Genomic DNA, 19,081 nt, shown 5'->3' on the forward strand with positions numbered 1-19,081 from the left:
TCATGCAACCTCCGTTTGCGACCTTCCGACAAGCAAAGTCAATGGGGGAAACCAGATTCACTTAACAACGCCATTACTAATTTTAAGAACTGCACAAATGTGGTTGAGGAAAGTCGTAAAATGGCGCAAAAATTCATTTAACACATCTTTCATTCGGCACATAAATTTTGGGCTCCATTGTGGTCATAAGTGGAGGACAACATTCAAGCCTGCACCAAAAGGAAACTGGGACGGTCAAAGGAGGCCAAAAAGATGACCTACCCTGGTTTGTGCACAATTTCCCTCAGCACTCGTACGGCATCATCGTTGCTCATGTTCTCAAAGTTGGTATCGTTCACCTGCAAAGATAAATCGAAGATGAAAGAGGATGAGGAAAGAAGACATGGAGTTGTCAGAAGAAGACTCGCGGCTGGATAGACCAGTATCCCCAGCTGAGGTAATGTCAAGGCGCAAGCAACCAGAACCACTCGTGGACTGTCCTGAGTGAATATTCTATTGTTGTGACTCCAGCCCCCAAACCTGGCCCCATGCCCGAAAATAACTCCGAGAGTGAGGGGGAAGGGCCAGTAAGGCTTACCTCGGGAGCACCGATGCCTTTGGCCCGGCTCCAGGAGCCATAACCAGACCAGTCAGAGGACGTAATGAGGCCGTCATCCCCTGATTCCTCCCTTCCCCAGGCTACGCCTTCAGACCCAGCTGATAATAATGATCAAGCTTGGCTTGACTCGCACTTCAGAAGATTAGAGAGGCAGCGTCATTAAAAGGAAGGATGGGGCAGGAGCCCCACCCCACAGGATATATAAGGCGCTTTGGGACTGCTCTCACTCCACGGGAAGCAAAGTTTAGCTGATCCGTTTCAAAAAGAGCTGAAAGTCTTGCTATGTGAGTCATTTGTTTGAACTTTGGCAGGCAGCTGCGTTTTCTCTGCCAGGACTGATAAGAGCCGTGAATCCACTGGCTAAAGGCCAGCTTGTGGGTCTGAAGTGGGGAAGGAGACAGAACATTCTATTGTTGATCGCCTGTATTACAAGAATCTGCCATCGTCTACCTTCCCTTGGGGAAGAGCAGATCTAGACCTGAGATTTGACCGCAGACATTTCCTCCTCCAAACATAATCTAAATTTGAATGTCCTCACTTCCACCTAAAGAAGTCCCCTCCATTTCAGCTTCCCAACACATAGCAGCAGCAGGCGGAATGAGACAACTCGTTGTGGCCAACTTACCACAGCCAACTCGCCACGGAACAATTCCATCATTTAAAATAATTTTTAAAATATTTGAATTTTTGTCATTCACATTTCATTTTGTCCCTCCTTTGGCATCCTTTTAATGATTCTTCTATTCCACAATTTCTTCAATATTACTGTAACGCTTGTCCTGTGGTGAGTTGGCCGGGCAAATTCACCATGACGAGTTGGCCGCAGCAAGTTCTCCTAGATCCATACCAGGTCATATTTAGAATTTAGAATAACAGAATTGGAAGGGATCTTGGAGGTCTTCTAGTCCAGGGGTCTCCAACCTTGGCAATTTTAAGACTTGTGGACTTCAACTCCCAGAGTTCCTCAGCCAGAAAAGGTGGCTGAGGAATTCTGGGAGTTGGTCCACAAGTTTTAAAATTACCGAGGTTGGAGACCCCTGTTCTAGTCTAACCTCCTGCTTAGGCAGGAATCCTTACACCACTTCAGACAAATGGCTATCCAACATCTTCTTTAAAACTTCCAGTGTGGGAGCATTCACAAATTCGGGAGACAGATTGTTCAAGTGATTAATTGTTCTAACTGTCAGGAAATTTCTCCTTAGTTCTAAGTTGCTTCTCTCCTTGATTAGTTTCCACCCATTGCTTCATGTCTTGCCCTCAGGTGCTTTGCAGAATAGCTTGACTCCCTCTTCTTTGTGGCAGCCCCTGAGATATTGGAAGATGTCTATCATGTCTCCCCTAGTCCTTCTTTTTATTAAACTAGACATACCGAGTTCCTGCAACTGTTCTTTATAAATTTTAGCCTCCAATCCCCTCATCATCTTTGTTACACTTCTCTGCACTCTTTCTAGAGTCTCCACATCTTTTTTACATCTTCTCGGAGTTTGAAAGCTAAGCACTGATGAGACTTAACAAGTGAACAGGAGACCACCTGGAAATACCAAGGATGTAAACTGGACTAGGAAGTTAAGAAAACTCTCAGTTGGTAGCAAACTACTTTTGTACGGTTGCTTTTTTAAAAAAAAAAAAACCTTCATGGACACATTCCCGAAGTCACCAGGAAGTGACCTTAAAGGAGATTTTATTTTCCCAGACCTACCTGGAAAATCTGTATCTGTTTCCAGATTAATCAGGTCCTTCCGCCGCGAGCTGAAGATGTTGCTGTTTCGAAGAGCAGGACTAGCGTGAACGTAGTTTTAAATTGGGGTTTTAAATCAGGGGTTTTAAACGGGGTTTTAAATTTGTATTTAAAAGTTTTAGGCCATCAATTGAATTAATTTTCTATACTTTTTTGCTGTTTTATATGTATTATATATTTTCTGTTGTTTTATTGGCTGTGAACCGCCCTGAGTCCTTCGGGAGATGGGCGGTATACAAATATAATAAATAAATAAATAAATAATAACTCTTTCACCTCCAGACTATAGATGTCAGGGTTCCAAGTAACACCCCCAAGGAAATCAAACTCCGAGGCTTGCAGTTCCACAAAGCTAACTTTTATTGGAGATGTCATATTGGCACATCTGTGGAACACCCGAATCTGAGATCTTCCGAGTTTTCCTCACCCAAAAGAAAGTTCAAGACTTTGCCCACATCTCCAACATGGCCACCACTGTTCCAGTCAGTTCCTTCATGTACAGAAGACAACCTCCATGTTCTCCGACACAGTGGCCTTGAACTTCTCTGCGAAGTTTCGTTATGACTAATTCTATTTCACTCATGGAGTCCCCCGTCCCAACTTCCCACGGTAGGATTGTGGCAGGCCTGGATCCTGAAGGAACCAAGGCAATATGGCTTCCGGGCCTGACAATAAGTTTCTGCAGCCCTGCTCACACTGTCAAAATGACACCGTTTATACAAGTTTTCATAAGCTCAGAGCAGCCAGGAAAAGCAAATGAGTCCTCGCTGTCCGTATCTTGGGCAAAAGTCGCCAACAAAAGATGGCAGGAAGAATCAAGTCTTCATATCCCCACGTACATACTGTTGTGACCCAGGCCCAAGAAGGTAGTAGAAAACTCAGTCAGTGTAAAAACAAACTTTATTCGAACAGCTGAGAATTACTTCATTCTCAGCGTAGTCCAACTAAATTAAAGCAAATTCCTCCCAACATAATTCCTCTGTCCTATCGCCAACCTTGGTCCAATTAGGCAAAGGCCTTTCTTGGCAAAAGTTCAGAAGACACCGATACAAAATAAATGCAACAAGATGAAGCTATCAAGGTTGTTTTCCGGCAAAGAGCCCAAACGCCGTTGCTGGTCCTTTAAGCCTTATGGGAGGGGCCAATCATCTCTTGGTCCTACTCCCGAATCGTCCTTTTCGCTTGAGCTGCTCTTGCCTTCTCATGCATGCATTAGGAACAGGCTCCTCCTGTTCCTCTGCCTCACTACTGTCAGTCTCTGGAGTCCGCACCACACTCCCCAATGGCCCTGGCCCCACCTCAGCCTCCGACGCAAAGCCCTCATCTGGGCCTTCCCCACCCTCCAGGACTGGCCCATGCTCTTCCTCAGCCTCATCGCTGTTCGACTCCGTTGCCAGCTCCGCAAGCTGCTGGCGGACCACAACACATACATAAGTGTTTCTCAATCTTGGCAACTTTAAGAGACGTGGACTTCAATTCCCAGAATTCACCCGTCATGGGGAATTCTGGGAATTGAAGTACGTACACACATCTTAAAAAATTGCAAGGGTTGACCAACACTGCTCTTACGTGAGTCTAGGCATGACCAAAGGAGCCTGTTCTCCTCTTTTAACTGACAGTAAGTTTCTTATTGATCCCCTGAACATGAGTTCAGGTGTTCCGTAAAAGAGGTACCTGCAGCAACATGTCTCCAGGTTCAATTCTTCCATCAGCTGCCACAGCGCCTCCCTTCATAATGGAACCAATGTAGATGCCTCCGTCACCACGTTCGTTGCTTTGCCCAACAATGGAGATGCCCAGGAAGTTGTATTTTTCTGCAGGAAAAAAAAAAGGGGGGGGGCGTGCGGTTAGAACATAACTACAACTGGGTGGTTGGTCTATTCAATCATTTGTGATCTACCATGTTTCCCCGAAAATAAGACCGGGCCTTATATTAATTTTTGCTCCAAAAGACGCATCAGGGCTTATTTTCTGGGTAGGTCTTATTGTTCTGTCCCCCCTCGCCTCCATCCGAGCGATGGCTTAATTAGCTGGCACTATCAGTTCTGGCAGCAAACTAGCGAGTGTCTGCCAAGTGTCTCTGTTATCTCCCTCGACGCCGATGAGTCACCCAGGAACAAACAGTACTTCAACTCTTAGTTAAGATTTGCCTGCTACGAAGAGGCACAGCAGCTCTTGCTGCCTTTATATCCTGTGGGGTGTGGCTCCATGACTCAGCACTTCCTAGGCCTGCCCCACCCCTGCTTCTGTTGTTCCCGCCTCTCCTGCCTATGAAACCTAGGGTCCAGCCAGGCCTGATTGCCATCAGCTGGGTCTGGAGGCGTGGCCTGGGGGGAAAGAGACAGGGGACTGAGGCCTCGTTATCTCCTCCACCTGGCCTGCCTCTGGCTCCTGGAGCTGAGCCAGGGAAGCCGGTGCTCCCGAGGTAAGTCCTGATGGCCCTTCCCCCTCACTTTCCAAGTCACTTTCTAGCAGGAGGCCTGGCTTGGGGGGCGCAGACACAACACTTATTTTGGGGGAAATGCAGTACTAAATGCATTCATGTGGCTGACAATCTTAACCGGGGCTTATTTTGGGGGTAGGGCTTATATTACGAGCATCATGCTAGGACTTAATTTTCCGGTTGGGTCTTATTTTTGGGGAAACAGGATAGCTTAAAGAAATTATCATTAGGAACAGGTAGTCCTCGACTTACTACAGTTGATTTAGCGACTGTTCGAAGTTATAACAGCACTGAAAAAAGTGGGCCTTTCTTCCCCACACTTATGACCGCTGCAGCATTCCCGTGGTCACGTGATCAAATTTCAGAGGCCTGTCAACGGACTCACATGCATGACGGTTGCAGTGTCCTTGGGGGTCACGTGATCCCCTATTGCGACCTTCTGACAAGCTAGGGGGAAGCCGCGTTCACTTAACAAGTACGCTTGGTCCGCCAGTTGCGCCCCTTCCTTGACCGGGATGCCTTATGCACGGTCACTCACGCTCTTGTCACTTCTCGTTTGGATTATTGCAATGCTCTCTACATGGGGCTGCCCTTGAAGTGCACCCGGAGGCTTCAGCTAGTTCAGAATGCAGCTGCGCGGGTAATAGTGGGAGCCACTCGTTGCTCCCATGTAACACCAATCCTGCGCAGTCTGCACTGGCTTCTTGTGGTCTTTCGGGTGCGCTTTAAGATTCTGGTTACCACCTTTAAAGCGCTCCATGGCTTAGGGCCCGGGTACTTACGGGACCGCCTGCTGTTACCATATGCCTCCCACCGATCCGTACGCTCACACAGAGAGGGTCTTCTCAGGGTGCCGTCCGCCAAACGATGTCGGCTGGCGGCCCCCAGGGGCAGGGCCTTCTCTGTTGGAGCTCCTACTCTCTGGAACGAACTTCCCCCTGGTTTACGCCAATGGCCTGATCTTCGGACCTTTCGCCGTGAGCTGAAAACGCATTTATTTATTCAAGCGGGACTGGCTTAAAAGCTGTATTAAATTTTTAAATTGGGGTTTTTATGTATCTTAGGGTTTTAAATTGTTTTAAATTTTGGCCATTTAAGTTATATGCTCGGTTTTAAGTTTTGTTTTAATGTGTATATTGTGGGGTTTTTTACTATTTTGGCTGTACACCGTCCTGAGTCCTTCGGGAGAAGGGCGGTATAAAAATCTAATAAAATAAATAAATAAATAAATAAACAACTTCAGTGATTCATTGAACAACTGTGGCCAAAAAGGTGGTAAAATGGGGCAAAACTCACTGAACTCCCTGTCTTGCTTAGCAATTAAAAAAGTTGGGCTAAGTTGAAGACTACCTATATTGGATGAGGAGGGGGGGAAAAAGTGGCCTTCTTCATGCTAAATTGTCACTTCACAAGGTTCAACGGGTTATCTTCCTTCCCGCCTGCCAGTTTCTAATCCTGGGCCCATCTCTAAGCAGCCATCCGGACTCACCCATATTTTTTTGGGGGGGGGGCAAAATTTTTATTTTCCATAATAATTCCCACAATTTGACCAGTGTACAATACAATCACTTATCCAACAATCGATCCTATACTCAAATTATACTCAATCAGGGCTGCTCGACCGCCACTCCCTCCCTTAATCCTTTCTACCCTTCTCATCCTTCTTCGACTTTCCCCACCATCCTTCTCCTCGCTTTCCTACTTCCCCACCTCTTTCCAACTTCTCACTTCCATCCTCTCTAACCCTCTATCTTCTCCTTCTTCTCCTCCTCCTATCCTTTCTTCTCCCTCCCTTCTTTCCTACCTACCCACCTACCTACCTACTTTCTTCCTTCTTTACTCCTCTTTCCTTACCCTTTCCCTTCGGGAGTGGTTACCGAGCAGTCCCGACTTTACACCATTCCAACTTGTTTAATTCTACCATTATACCTGTACAATGGCAATCAATCAATTTATAATCTTCCCTTCCCCCCCATTTCCCCCTCCTCCCCGAGACTTCCCAGAACAGAATACAGGGTATTGTAACTAACAAACATAATCTAAAATATAACATAAAACATATTCCATTTCACACCATCACACCATCACACTATCAATTCCCTTCTTTCTTAAACTCTAATACATAGCAATTCCTAACTTCACTCAAAAACTAATTGATATTTTTTAATCTGATACTTATTTTGAATATAATCAATCCGCTTCCTCCATTCCAAAATATATTTTTCTTGTGTGCAGTCTTTCAAGTAGGCAGAAATTTTTGCCATTTCTGCTAAATTTGATACTTTACTAATCCATTCTCCAATATGGACTCACCCATATTGAGCGTAACGGTGATGATATTCAGCGACATGGTAGAATCGGTGATGCTGCTAAAGGACGAAGACTGCAAGGAAAGGAGAAGGTGGGATAAGACCCTGTGTGATTCACTAGTCAAAACTGACAGATGGGGTTTTGGGTCCCACCCACTAAGGAAAGGATGGGGATAAACATGCCTTTCAACGCTCTCCCCTACAAATTTACAGAAGGAAGTGCTGGCCCTAACACAAATGCAAAAGGCGTTTGAATAACAATAGAATAAAAGGGTTGGAAGAGACCTTGAAGAGCTTCTAGTCCAGTGATGGCCTCTTTCGGACTGAGTGCCCGCCCCACGTGCATGCGCACCCGGCCCCCTGCATGTGCCCCATCCCGTGTATGCGCCAACCACCCACGCCCCCCGTTCATGCACACATGCACTCCCCACATGCGCCCTCCCCCCTGCGCACGAGCGGCAAAGACCCAAAGATCAGCTGGCCGGCGGGCAGTGTGTGCGCATGTGTGGCGGAGCTGAACTGGGGCAACGGCTCGCGCGCCCACAGGGAGGGTGCTGCGTGCCACTTGTGACACACGTCCCATAGGTTCACCATCACGGATCTAGTCCATCCCCCTGCTCAAGCAGGAAACCCTATCCTATTTCAGACAAATGGCTGTCCAACCTTTTTTTAAAGCATCCCCAACTTCCGGAGGCAAGTCGTTCCACTGGTTAATTATTCTAACTGTCAGGAAATTTCTCCTTAGTTCTAAGTTGGTTCTGTCCTTGATAAGTTTCCATCCGTTACTTCTTGTCCTGCCTTTAGCTGCTTTGGAGAATAGGTTGACCCCCTCCTCTTCTTTGGGGCAGCCCCTCAAATTTCGGAAGACTGTTATCCTGTCACCCTTAGTCCTTCTTTTCTTTTAAACTGGACGTACCCAATTCCGGCAACCGTTCTTCAAATGTTTTAGCCTCCAGTCCCCTAATTATCTTTGCTGTTCTTTTCTGCATTTTCTAGAGTCTCAACATCTTTTTTACATCGTGACGACCAAAACTGGATGCCGTATTCCAAGTGTGGCCTTATTTACCAAGGCATTACCAGTGGTTCTCAACCTTTATAATGCTGCAACCCCTTTAATACAATTCCCCACAATGTGGCGACCCCAACCATAAAATTATTTTCGTTTTGAATTTATTGCGCCTGAAGCCGTATTGGCTAGCGATCTGAACTGCTTGCGATTGCCTTGAGGACGGAGGCATTAAAGCGGAGACTACTCCCCTATTAAGTTTATGGCGCCTGAAGCCAGATTAGGCTAGCGATTGGGAGCGATTGCAGCTGGCTTGAGAGGGAGACATCAGAGCAAAGATTTCTCTCTTTTTTAATTCATCGCGCCTGAAGCCGAATTCGGCTAGCGATTTGAAGAGCCTGCAGCTGGCTTGTGGAGTCAACCACTGGAGCGCGATTCTTTGACGCGCAAGTATACTTCCCATATTTCCAATGGTCTTAGGCGACCCCTGGCAAATCGTCATTCGACCCCCAACGGGGTCCCGACCCACAGGTTGAGAACCGCTGCATTATAAAGTGGAATTAACACTTCACATGATCTTGATTCTACCCCTCAGTTTGTGACAACTGAGCCATCTCCAACCAAGTCAGGCCTCTCACCCTCTCAATTCGGGCTACTTTCTGTTTCCGCCGACGGCGTTTGTGTCTCCTCATAAGACGCGAGGCGCTGCTTTGTTCTGTCGAGCTGCTGAACCTACAAGACAAACAGCAGAGGACGAATCAGAAGCCTGCTTACCAGGAAGCGGTAACAAGGTGCGCGGAAGGGCATCAAGTTTAGATTCTTGGCAGTGGTGAAATGTAAAATTTGTTACTACCGGTTCTGTGGGTGTGGCTTGGTGGTGGTGAGGGTAATGTGACTGGATGGGTGTGGCCAACTTTTTTTTTTTTTTAATTTTTAAAAGCATTTTTTTCTACAATCTCTTTGGCTGAAGAGGTTTGTAGAAAAAATGCTTTTAAAGGGTTCTGACGATCCCAGCTGAGTTGCCTGATCGCCAGAACCCTTTTTTTTAAAAGCCTCTTCAGCCGAAAAGGTTTTAGAAAAAATGCATTTAAAAAGTTCTGACGATCCCTGCTGAGCTGCGCGATCATCAGAGGCTTTTTTTTTTTTTTACTTTTAAAAGTACTTTTTTGGCCAAAGAAAAAATGCTTTAAAAAGTAAAAAACAAAACAAAACTGATGATCGTGCGGCTCAGCTGGGCATGGGCGGAGGGGCGGAAGGGATTTTTGCTACCGGTTCTCCGAACCACCCGCCGCCATCGCTACCGAATCGGGCGATCTGGTCTGAACCGGGAGCATTTCACCCCTGGTTCTTGGATGAGGATTTAAAAGAATCATTCGGTATAACCATTCGGTGTAGCTAAAATGGATCCTCGAATCTTACCTTACAGAGTACAGGTAGTTCTCAACTTACAACCACACTTGAGCCCAAAATTTATGTGGCGAGAATTTATGTAAGTGAGAATCTTAAGTGAGTTTTGTCCCATTTTTTGTCCCATTTCTTGCCACATTTGTTAAGTGAATCACTGCAGTTGTTAAGTCAGTAACACCGTGGTTCAGTGAATCTGAAGTCAGTTGACAAGCATCCAAGGTAATGTAACCCCATGCCTCCCACCGACCCGTACACTCACACAGAGAGGGACTTCTCAGGGTGCCGTCCGCCAAGCAATGCCGACTGGCGGCCCCCAGGGGAAGATCCTTCTCTGTGGGGGCTCCTACCCTCTGGAACGAACTTCCCCCTAGCTTGCGCCAAATACCTGATCTTCGGACCTTTCGCCGCGAGTTGAAAACGTATTTATTTACTCGCACGGGGCTGGCTTAAGTTTTTTGTTAGATTTTTTTTTTTTAAATTTTAAATTTAAATTTCTAGATGAATTTTAATGGGTTTTTTAGATTTTAAATGTTTTTAAATTTTTGGCCAACTGTATAGTAAGTTTTTTAATTTTGTTTTTAATTGTATATTGTTCTGTTCTTATTTTGGCTGTAAACCGCCCTGAGTCCTTCGGGAGAAGGGCGGTATAGAAATCTAATAAATAATAAAATAATAATAATAATAATAATAATAATGTAAATCATGTGACCATGGGGATGCTGTAACAGTCATAACTATGAAAAACGGTCATGAGTCACTTTTTTCAGTGCTGTTGTAACTAAGTCACTAAGTGAACTGTTGTAAGATGAAGACTACCTGTAAGAGAGCCAAACAGACCCTGGGGGCTTCTCCTGGACTCATGAATCTTGCTTGAAGAGCAGGTGGTGGTCGTGGCCAGAAGGATCTTTGTGCAACTGCTGGTTGTGTGCCAGTTATGCCCTTTCCTGGACCGGCAATCCCTACTCACAATCACTCATGCTTTAGTCACTTCCCGTCTTGACTACCGTATATACTCGAGTATAAGCCGAGTTTTTCAGCACATTTTTTGTGCTGAAAAACGTCCCCTCGGCTTATACTCGGGTCTATACGGCTTATACTCGAGTTTTGTTTTTTTTTAAAGCCCCTCGGCTTATACTCGAGTATATACGGCTTATACTCGAGTTTTTTTTTTCCCTTTTTTTCACATTTTACCGGACGGAAGCCCTGCCGGTGCAGTGAGAGGGCGGGGCGGGGGAGCCGCCAGCCTTCTCAGCTGAGGGAGGGAGGGTTTCCCCAACCGGTAGGTGCCTCATTTCCCACCCTCGGCTTATACTCGAGTCCCCAGTTTACCCCAGTTTTTGGGGTAAAATTGGGGACCTCGGCTTATACTCGGATCGGCTTATATTCGAGTATATACGGTATTTATTTTTTTTAGTTTTTATACCGCCCTTCTCCCGAAGGACTCAGGGCGGTTCACAGCCAGATAAAACCAACAATAAATGGATACAATACAAATAAAAACACTGATAAAAAACTTATTATTTTTGCAATGCTCTCTACATGGGGATTATTGCAATGTTCTCTACATGGGGCTGCCCTTGAGGTGCACCCGGAGGCTGCAGTTAGTCCAGAATGCAGCTGCGCGAGTGGTAATGGGAGCCGCTCGTGGCTCCCACGTAACATCATTACTCCGTAGTCTGCACTGGCTTTCTGTAGTCTTTCGGGTGCGCTTCAAGATCCTGGTTACCACCTTTAAAGCGCTCCATGGCTTAGGACCCGGGTACTTACGAGACCGCCTGCTGCTACCTTATGCCTCCCACTGACCCGTACGCTCTCACAGAGAGGGCCTTCTCATGGTGCCGTCCGCCAAACAATGTCGGCTGGCGGCCCCCAGGAGTAGGGCCTTCTCTGTGGGAGCACCGACGCTCTGGAATGAACTCCCCCCTGGCTTACATCAAGTGCCTGATCTTCGGACCTTTCGTCGTGAGCTAAAAACATATTTATTCATTCAAGCAGGACTGGCATAAATAGTTGATTTTAAATTGGGGTTTTATTAATATTTTAAATTTTTAAATCTTTTTTAATTAGCAGCCGTTTAGTAATAGTTTTATTTTAAATTCTTTAATTGTATATACTCTGTATTTTATTTTGGCTGTACACCGCCCTGAGTCCTTCGGGAGAAGGGCGGTATAAAAATTTAAATAATAAAAATAAAAATAAATAATAAATTAAATTTGGCCCCTAAATTAAAATACATAAAATCATAAAACCCCATTTAAAATTACAAATAATAGTACTAATTCTATGCCAGCCCTGCGCGGAAGAATAAATACGTCTTCAGCTCGCGGCGAAAGGTCCGGAGGTCAGGAAGTTGACGGAGTCCAGGGGGAAGCTCGTTCCAGAGGGTAGGGGCCCCCACAGAGAAGGCCCTCCCCCTGGGGGCCGTCCGCCAAGCAATGCCGGCTGGCGGCCCCAGGAAGGGCCTTCTCTGTTGGAGCACCTACCTCTGGAGCGAACTTCCCCGGTTTGCGCCAAATATCTGACCTTGGACCTTTAGCTCAAACTCCTAGCCCCTGAGCCACAGTGTCCCTTCTATTTTATTATATAAAATACCAAAAAAGAAAAAGCAACCTACAGCATCATTTTTACAAGAATCATTTCACCTTCTCGCTCTCTGCCTTACCTGCTGGTGGATTCATCCTCATCGGAATCAAAGAAGCTGGTGGTCTCCAGTTCACTACTCATCAGGGTGGAGGAGCTTTCATAGCCCCCCAGTTCCCGCCGCCGGTCCCCCTTGGTCATCCCGTTCACCCTGGGAGCTGGAGAAAACCAAGACGGAGTCTTTTTCTTTGTGAAAAAAAAATGCTGTGCACAAATTAAATCACCCTCTTTTGCTGGTTCATTCTTTCTATTCCACCATCTGTCTTGGGAGCGTAAGCCATCGCATGTCGGAATGGGATAACTTGCCACGGTCAACTTGCCCTGGCCGACTCAAAAGGCTAAATTCACTCAGTCCCAAACTCACCAACTGCATTTTAGCTTATCAATTGGGCCTCAGGGACGAACTGAGTAAATTAGGATTTTGTTGTGTCTGCGCCCACCCTCCCGAGCCGAGCCCCTGCCAGAAAGTGACTTGGAAAGTGAGGGGAAGGGCCATCAGGACTTACCTCGAGCACGGCTTCCTGGCTCAGCTCCAGGAGCCAGAGGCAGGCCAGGTGGAGGAGATAACAAGGCCTCCGCCCCTGACTCTTTCCCCCAGGCCACGCCTCCAGAGCCAGCTGATGGCAATCAGGCCTGGCTGGACCCTAGGTTTCGTAGGCAGGAGAGGCGGGAACAACAGAAGCAGGGGTGGGAAGGCCTAGGAAGTGCTGAGTCATGGAGCCACACCCACAGGATATAAAGGCAGCGAGGGCTGCTACGCCTCTTAGCAGGCAAATCAACTGCTTGACTAGAGCTGAAGTACTGTTTGTTGACTCATCAGCATCAAGGAGATAACAAGGCCTCCGCCCCTGACTCTTTCCCCCAGGCCACGCCTCCAGAGCCAGCTGATGGCAATCAGGCCTGGCTGGACCCTAGGTTTCGTAGGCAGGAGAGGCGGGAACAACAGAAGCAGGGGTGGGAAGGCCTAGGAAGTGCTGAGTCATGGAGCCACACCCACAGGATATAAAGGCAGCGAGGGCTGCTACGCCTCTTCGTGCAGGCAAATCAACTGCTTGACTAGAGCTGAAGTACTGTTTGTTGACTCATCAGCATCAAGGAGATAACAAGGCCTCCGCCCCTGACTCTTTCCCCCAGGCCACGCCTCCAGAGCCAGCTGATGGCAATCAGGCCTGGCTGGACCCTAGGTTTCGTAGGCAGGAGAGGCGGGAACAACAGAAGCAGGGGTGGGAAGGCCTAGGAAGTGCTGAGTCATGGAGCCACACCCACAGGATATAAAGGCAGCGAGGGCTGCTACGCCTCTTAGCAGGCAAATCAACTGCTTGACTAGAGCTGAAGTACTGTTTGTTGACTCATCAGCATCAAGGAGATAACAAGGCCTCCGCCCCTGACTCTTTCCCCCAGGCCACGCCTCCAGAGCCAGCTGATGGCAATCAGGCCTGGCTGGACCCTAGGTTTCGTAGGCAGGAGAGGCGGGAACAACAGAAGCAGGGGTGGGAAGGCCTAGGAAGTGCTGAGTCATGGAGCCACACCCACAGGATATAAAGGCAGCGAGGGCTGCTACGCCTTCCCCTGGAGTGGGAATGGGGATTTTGCAGTATCCTTCCCCCAGGAATGGGGAGAGAATGGCGATTTTGCAATATCCTTCCCCTGGAGTAGGGAGGGAATGGATATCTATAATCCCCACTCTAGGGGGCGGTGCTCATCTCCGTTTCAAAGCCGAAGAGCCAGTGCTGTCCGAAGACGTCTCCATGGTCGTGTGGCCGGCATGACTCAATGCCAATGGTGCACAGAATACTGTTACCTTCCCAGCAAAGGTGGTCCCTATTTTTTCTACTTGCATTTTTACGTGCTTTCGAAACTGCTAGGTTGGTAGAAGCTGGGACAAGTAACGGGAGCTCACCCTGTTACATGGCAGCACTAGGGATTCGAACCGCTGAGCTGCCGACCTTTCGATTGACAAGCTCAAACTCCTAGCTCCTGAGCCACCGTGTCCCTTCTATTTTATTATATAAAATACCAAAAAAAAAGAAAGAAAAGAAAATAGGAAATTAAGAGAGGGAAAGCGAAGGAAAGGGGGTGTGAGATACAAGGGGGAAGAGAAAATGAATGAAATTGACTTCCAACTCTTCCTAGCACGGTACAAGATGAACACACCCTAACCTCAACTTTTTTGCTTTTACACATTAATATATAACCAGCCATTTCTATAACACCAAATCTTTCTAATCAACAAAAACCAAGATCAAAGTTTCATTTTTTTTCTTCACAAGCACGAATTCCAGAGGTGATATCCAAATAAGAACATATTTTCCTCTATAAAGTAATCAATTTAACATTCCTGCTTTATCTTCCTTGCTATGGAAATAACGTGTATTTCTATTTGCACGTAGTAATCTCTGTGAACTGTCACCATTTTTATTTACAAAATGTATTGTATTCTTTCAAATTCTTTGGCCTTAATGGGAAAAAAAATGGGGGGGGAACCTTTCTCTCACCCTCCTCTAAACTTTTTTTTTTTTTAAAGCATTTTTATTTTAAAAAATCAAAACTTTCTAATACATCTTATTCTTTGACTCTGTATGTTAAGCTCACTTTTTCAATGCCGCTGTAACTTTCAATTATCCCTAAACAAAACTGTTATTGTAGCATCAGCAGACGCGAAACACCGTCATAAATATGAGCCAGTTGCCAAGCTTCCGAATTTTGATCACAAGTCCGTTGGGGATGCTGCAACAGTTGTCAGTATGAAAAACGGTCGTAAATCACTATTTTCAATGGCGTTGCAACTTTGAACAGTCACTAAACGAATGTTTGTAAGTCGAGGACTACCTGTACTTTACCTCTACTTTAGCATGTGAAGTAAACCTGGCCAACAGGAACTTACTCGATATATCAGCTGAGCGCAGGGTTTAATCCCAACCCATGTTAGAGAAGATCCTCCATCATCATCATCACTTGGCGGCCGTCTCCAGGAGAGCCTTTTACCAGGTTCGCCTGGTTCGCCAGTTGCGTCCCTTTCTGGACCGGGATGCCTTATGCACAGTCACTCATGCTCTCGTCACTTCTCGTCTGGATTATTGCAATGCTCTCTACATGGGGCTACCCCTGAAGTGCACTCGGAGACTCCAGTTAGTCCAGAATGCAGCTGCGCGGGTGATTGAGGGAGCCACACGTTGCTCCCGGGTAACACCGCTCCTGCGCAGTCTGCACTGGCTACCTGTGGTCTTTCGGGTGCGCTTCAAGATTTTGGTTACCACCTTTAAAGCGCTCCATGGCTTAGGGCCCGGGTACTTACGGGACCGCCTGCTGTTACCTTATGCCTCCCATCGACCCGTACGCTCCCACAGAGAGGGTCTTCTCAGGGTGCCGTCCGCCAAGCAATGCCGGCTGGCGGCCCCCAGGGGAAAGGCCTTCTCTGTTGGAGCACCTACCCTCTGGAACGAACTTCCCCCGGGTTTATCTGACCTTCGGACCTTTCGCCAGGAATTAAAAACTTACTTATTTATCCAAGCGGGACTGGCCTGATTTTTAAATTTTAAATTTTAGTAATTTTATATGGGTTATTTTAGGTTGGGTCAATTGACGGTTTTAATTTGGCCATTATTGAATATGTATTTTAAATTGATATTTTAACTTTGTATATTTTATTGTTTTTATCTTTGCCTGTACACCGCCCTGAGTCCTTCGGGAGAAGGGCGGTATAAAAATTTAAATAAATAAATAAATAAATCATCGAGGCACTTAGCCCCAAAAAGAAAAAGCAACCTACAGCATCATTTTTACAAGAATCATTTCACCTTCTCGCTCTCTGCCTTACCTGCTGGTGGATTCATCCTCATCGGAATCAAAGAAGCTGGTGGTCTCCAGTTCACTACTCATCAGGGTGGAGGAGCTTTCATAGCCCCCCAGTTCCCGCCGCCGGTCCCCCTTGGTCATCCCGTTCACCCTGGGAGCTGGAGAAAACCGAGACGGAGTCTTTTTCTTTGTGAAAAAAAAATGCTGTGCACAAATTAAATCGCCCTCTTTTGCTGGTTCATTCTTTCTATTCCACCATCTGTCTTGGGAGCGTAAGGCATCGCATGTCGGAATGGGATAACTTGTCACGGTCAACTTGCCCTGGCCGACTCAAAAGGCTAAATTCACTCAGTCCCAAACTCACCAACTGCATTTTAGCTTATCAATTGGGCCTCAGGGACGAACTGAGTAAATTAGGATTTTGTTGTGTCTGCGCCCCCACCCCTCCCCGAGCCGAGCCCCCTGCCAGAAAGTGACTTGGAAAGTGAGGGGGAAGGGCCATCAGGACTTACCTCGGGAGCACCGGCTTCCCTGGCTCAGCTCCAGGAGCCAGAGGCAGGCCAGGTGGAGGAGATAACAAGGCCTCCGTCCCCTGACTCTTTCCCCCCCAGGCCACGCCTCCAGAGCCAGCTGATGGCAATCAGGCCTGGCTGGACCCTAGGTTTCGTAGGCAGGAGAGGCGGGAACAACAGAAGCAGGGGTGGGGAAGGCCTAGGAAGTGCTGAGTCATGGAGCCACACCCCACAGGATATAAAGGCAGCGAGGGCTGCTACGCCTCTTCGTAGCAGGCAAATCAACTGCTTGACTAGAGCTGAAGTACTGTTTGTTGACTCATCAGCATCAAGGGAGATAACAGAGACACTTGGCAGACACTCGCTAGTTTGCTGCCAGAGCTGATAGTGCAGGCTAATTAAGCCATCGCTCGGACTGAGGCGAGGGGGACAGAACAGATTTAGCACAAGGATACATGTTGTGCGAACACAGACACAGGTTTGATTTTGGGGGCAGGGGAGAAGGGGGAGAATCCTCACCATGTTCTGGACCCTCCTTCCTGCGTGGTCGTTCCCTCTGAACTGACACCACAGAGTCTGTCTCCGTCTCATTGTCCAGGTTCTCCCGGCTTCCCCCACTATTTGGGCTGCAAGGCAAAAAGGTATTATTTCAGTAGGTCGTAAACCCCCAATAAACCGCGGTAGTGGTAAGTCGGTTCGAACCGGTTCGGGCAAACCGGTGGTGGCAACCTGCAGGTGGGCTCACCCCCGGCCACCCGCCCCGGCGCTATGCCGTCCTGTTTAGCCACATTTTCTAAGCTCATGCGCTCACATTTTTGGTGCACGGAGAACTGGTGCTAAAATTATGTAAAGCCCGCCTCTGCCAACAAATGTGTGGCTGTTGTGTCTGCGCTCCCCCCCCCCCCCGAGCCGGGCCTCCGGCCAGAAAGTGACTTGGAAAGTGAGGGGGAAGGGCTGTCAGGACTTACCTCGGGAGCACCAACTTCCATGGCTCAGCTCCAGGAGCCAGAGGCAGGCCTGGTGGAGGAAATAACGAGGCCTCCGTCCCCTGACTCTTTCCCCCAGGCCACGCCTTCAGACCCAGCTGATAGCAATCAGGCTTGGTTGGACCCTAGGTTTCATAGGCAGGAGAGGCGGGAACAACAGAAGCAGGGGTGGGGAAGGCCTAGGAAGTGCTGAGTCATGGAGCCACACCCCACAGGATATAAAGGCAGCGAGGGCTGCTACGCCTCTTCGTAGCAGGCAAATCAACTGCTTGACTAGAGCTGAAGTACTGTTTGTTGACTCATCAGCATCAAGGGAGATAACAGAGACACTTGGCAGACGCTCGCTAGTTTGCTGCCAGAGCTGATAGTGCAGGCTAATTAAGCCATCGCTCGGACTGAGGCGAGGGGGACAGAACAGATTTAGCACAAGGATACATGTTGTGCGAACACAGCCACAGGTTTGATTTTGGGGGCAGGGGAGAAGGGGGGGAATCCTCACCATGTTCTGTACCCTCCTTCCTGCGTGGTCGTTCCCTCTGAACTGACACCACTGAGTCTGTCTCCGTCTCATTGTCCAGGTTCTCCCGGCTTCCCCCACTATTTGGGCTGCAAGGCAAAAAGGTATTATTTCAGTAGGTCGTAAACCCCCAATAAACCGCGGTAGTGGTAAGTCGGTTCGAACCGGTTTGGGCAAATCGGTGGTGGAAACCTGCAGGTGGGCTCACCCCCGGCCACCCACCCTGGGGCTATGCCATCCTGTTTAGCCACATTTTCTAAGCGCATGCGCTCACATTTTTGGTGCACAGAGAACTGGTGCTAAAATTATGTAAAGCCCGCCTCTGCCAACAAATGTGTGGCTGTTGTGTCTGCACTCCCCCCCCCCGAGCCGGGCCTCCTGCCAGAAAGTGACTTGGAAAGTGAGGGGGAAGGGCTGTCAGGACTTACCTCGGGAGCACCAACTTCCATGGCTCAGCTCCAGGAGCCAGAGGCAGGCCTGGTGGAGGAAATAATGTGGCCTCCATCCCCTGACTCTTTCCCCCTCCAGGCCACGCCTTCAGACCCAGCTGATAGCAATCAGGCTTGGTTGGACCCTAGGTTTCATAGGCAGGAGAGGAGGGAACAACAGAAGCAGGGATGGGGCAGGCCTAGGAAGTGCTGAGTCATGGAGCCACACCCCACAGGACATAAAGGCAGTGAGCACTGCTGTGTCTCTTCGTAGCAGGCAAATCAACTGATTAACTAAGAGCCGAAGTTTGTTCCTGAGTGACTCACCAGCGTCGAGGGAGTTGTCAGAGAACTTGGCAGACGTTCGCTATTCTGCTGCCAGAGCTGATAGTGCCAGCTAATTAAGCCATCACTCGGAGGGAGGCGAAGGAGGACAGAACAGTTGTAAGGCAAGCTGCCATCCAGAAGTCCTGGTGGCCAACTCAACCATGCAGCAAACACACAAGCCACTCTGGATTCCACCACTTCACGCTGCACAGCAGGGATGACACACCCATCTTCCCCACCCTCGTGTCTTTTTTTTTAAAAAAGGAAATGAATCAAAATACATACAAGGTAGTCCTCGACTTACGACCACAACGGAGCCCCAAATTTCCATCGCTAAGCGAGGCAGCTGTTAAGTGAGTTGCGGCCCCGTTTCTT

The 19,081-nt window shown here is 47.9% G+C and overlaps 1 protein-coding gene across 1 annotated transcript in view; it reads right to left on the reverse strand.

Moving 5' to 3' along the window:
* Window positions 1-19,081, reverse strand: part of DVL3 (dishevelled segment polarity protein 3) — a 95,966-nt gene that overhangs the window by 26,398 nt on the left and 50,487 nt on the right. The window contains exons 4-9 of the mRNA XM_058187755.1: window positions 16,968-17,074; window positions 15,959-16,094; window positions 8,733-8,826; window positions 7,093-7,162; window positions 4,011-4,150; window positions 262-338 (exon numbers count right to left, since the gene is read on the reverse strand). Coding sequence (XP_058043738.1) covers window positions 262-338; window positions 4,011-4,150; window positions 7,093-7,162; window positions 8,733-8,826; window positions 15,959-16,094; window positions 16,968-17,074 — 624 coding nt within the window. The remainder of the gene's footprint in view (window positions 1-261; window positions 339-4,010; window positions 4,151-7,092; window positions 7,163-8,732; window positions 8,827-15,958; window positions 16,095-16,967; window positions 17,075-19,081) is intronic.

The sequence above is a fragment of the Ahaetulla prasina genome, chromosome 6 (assembly GCF_028640845.1).
Source record: "Ahaetulla prasina isolate Xishuangbanna chromosome 6, ASM2864084v1, whole genome shotgun sequence".
Lineage (NCBI taxonomy): Eukaryota > Metazoa > Chordata > Lepidosauria > Squamata > Colubridae > Ahaetulla > Ahaetulla prasina.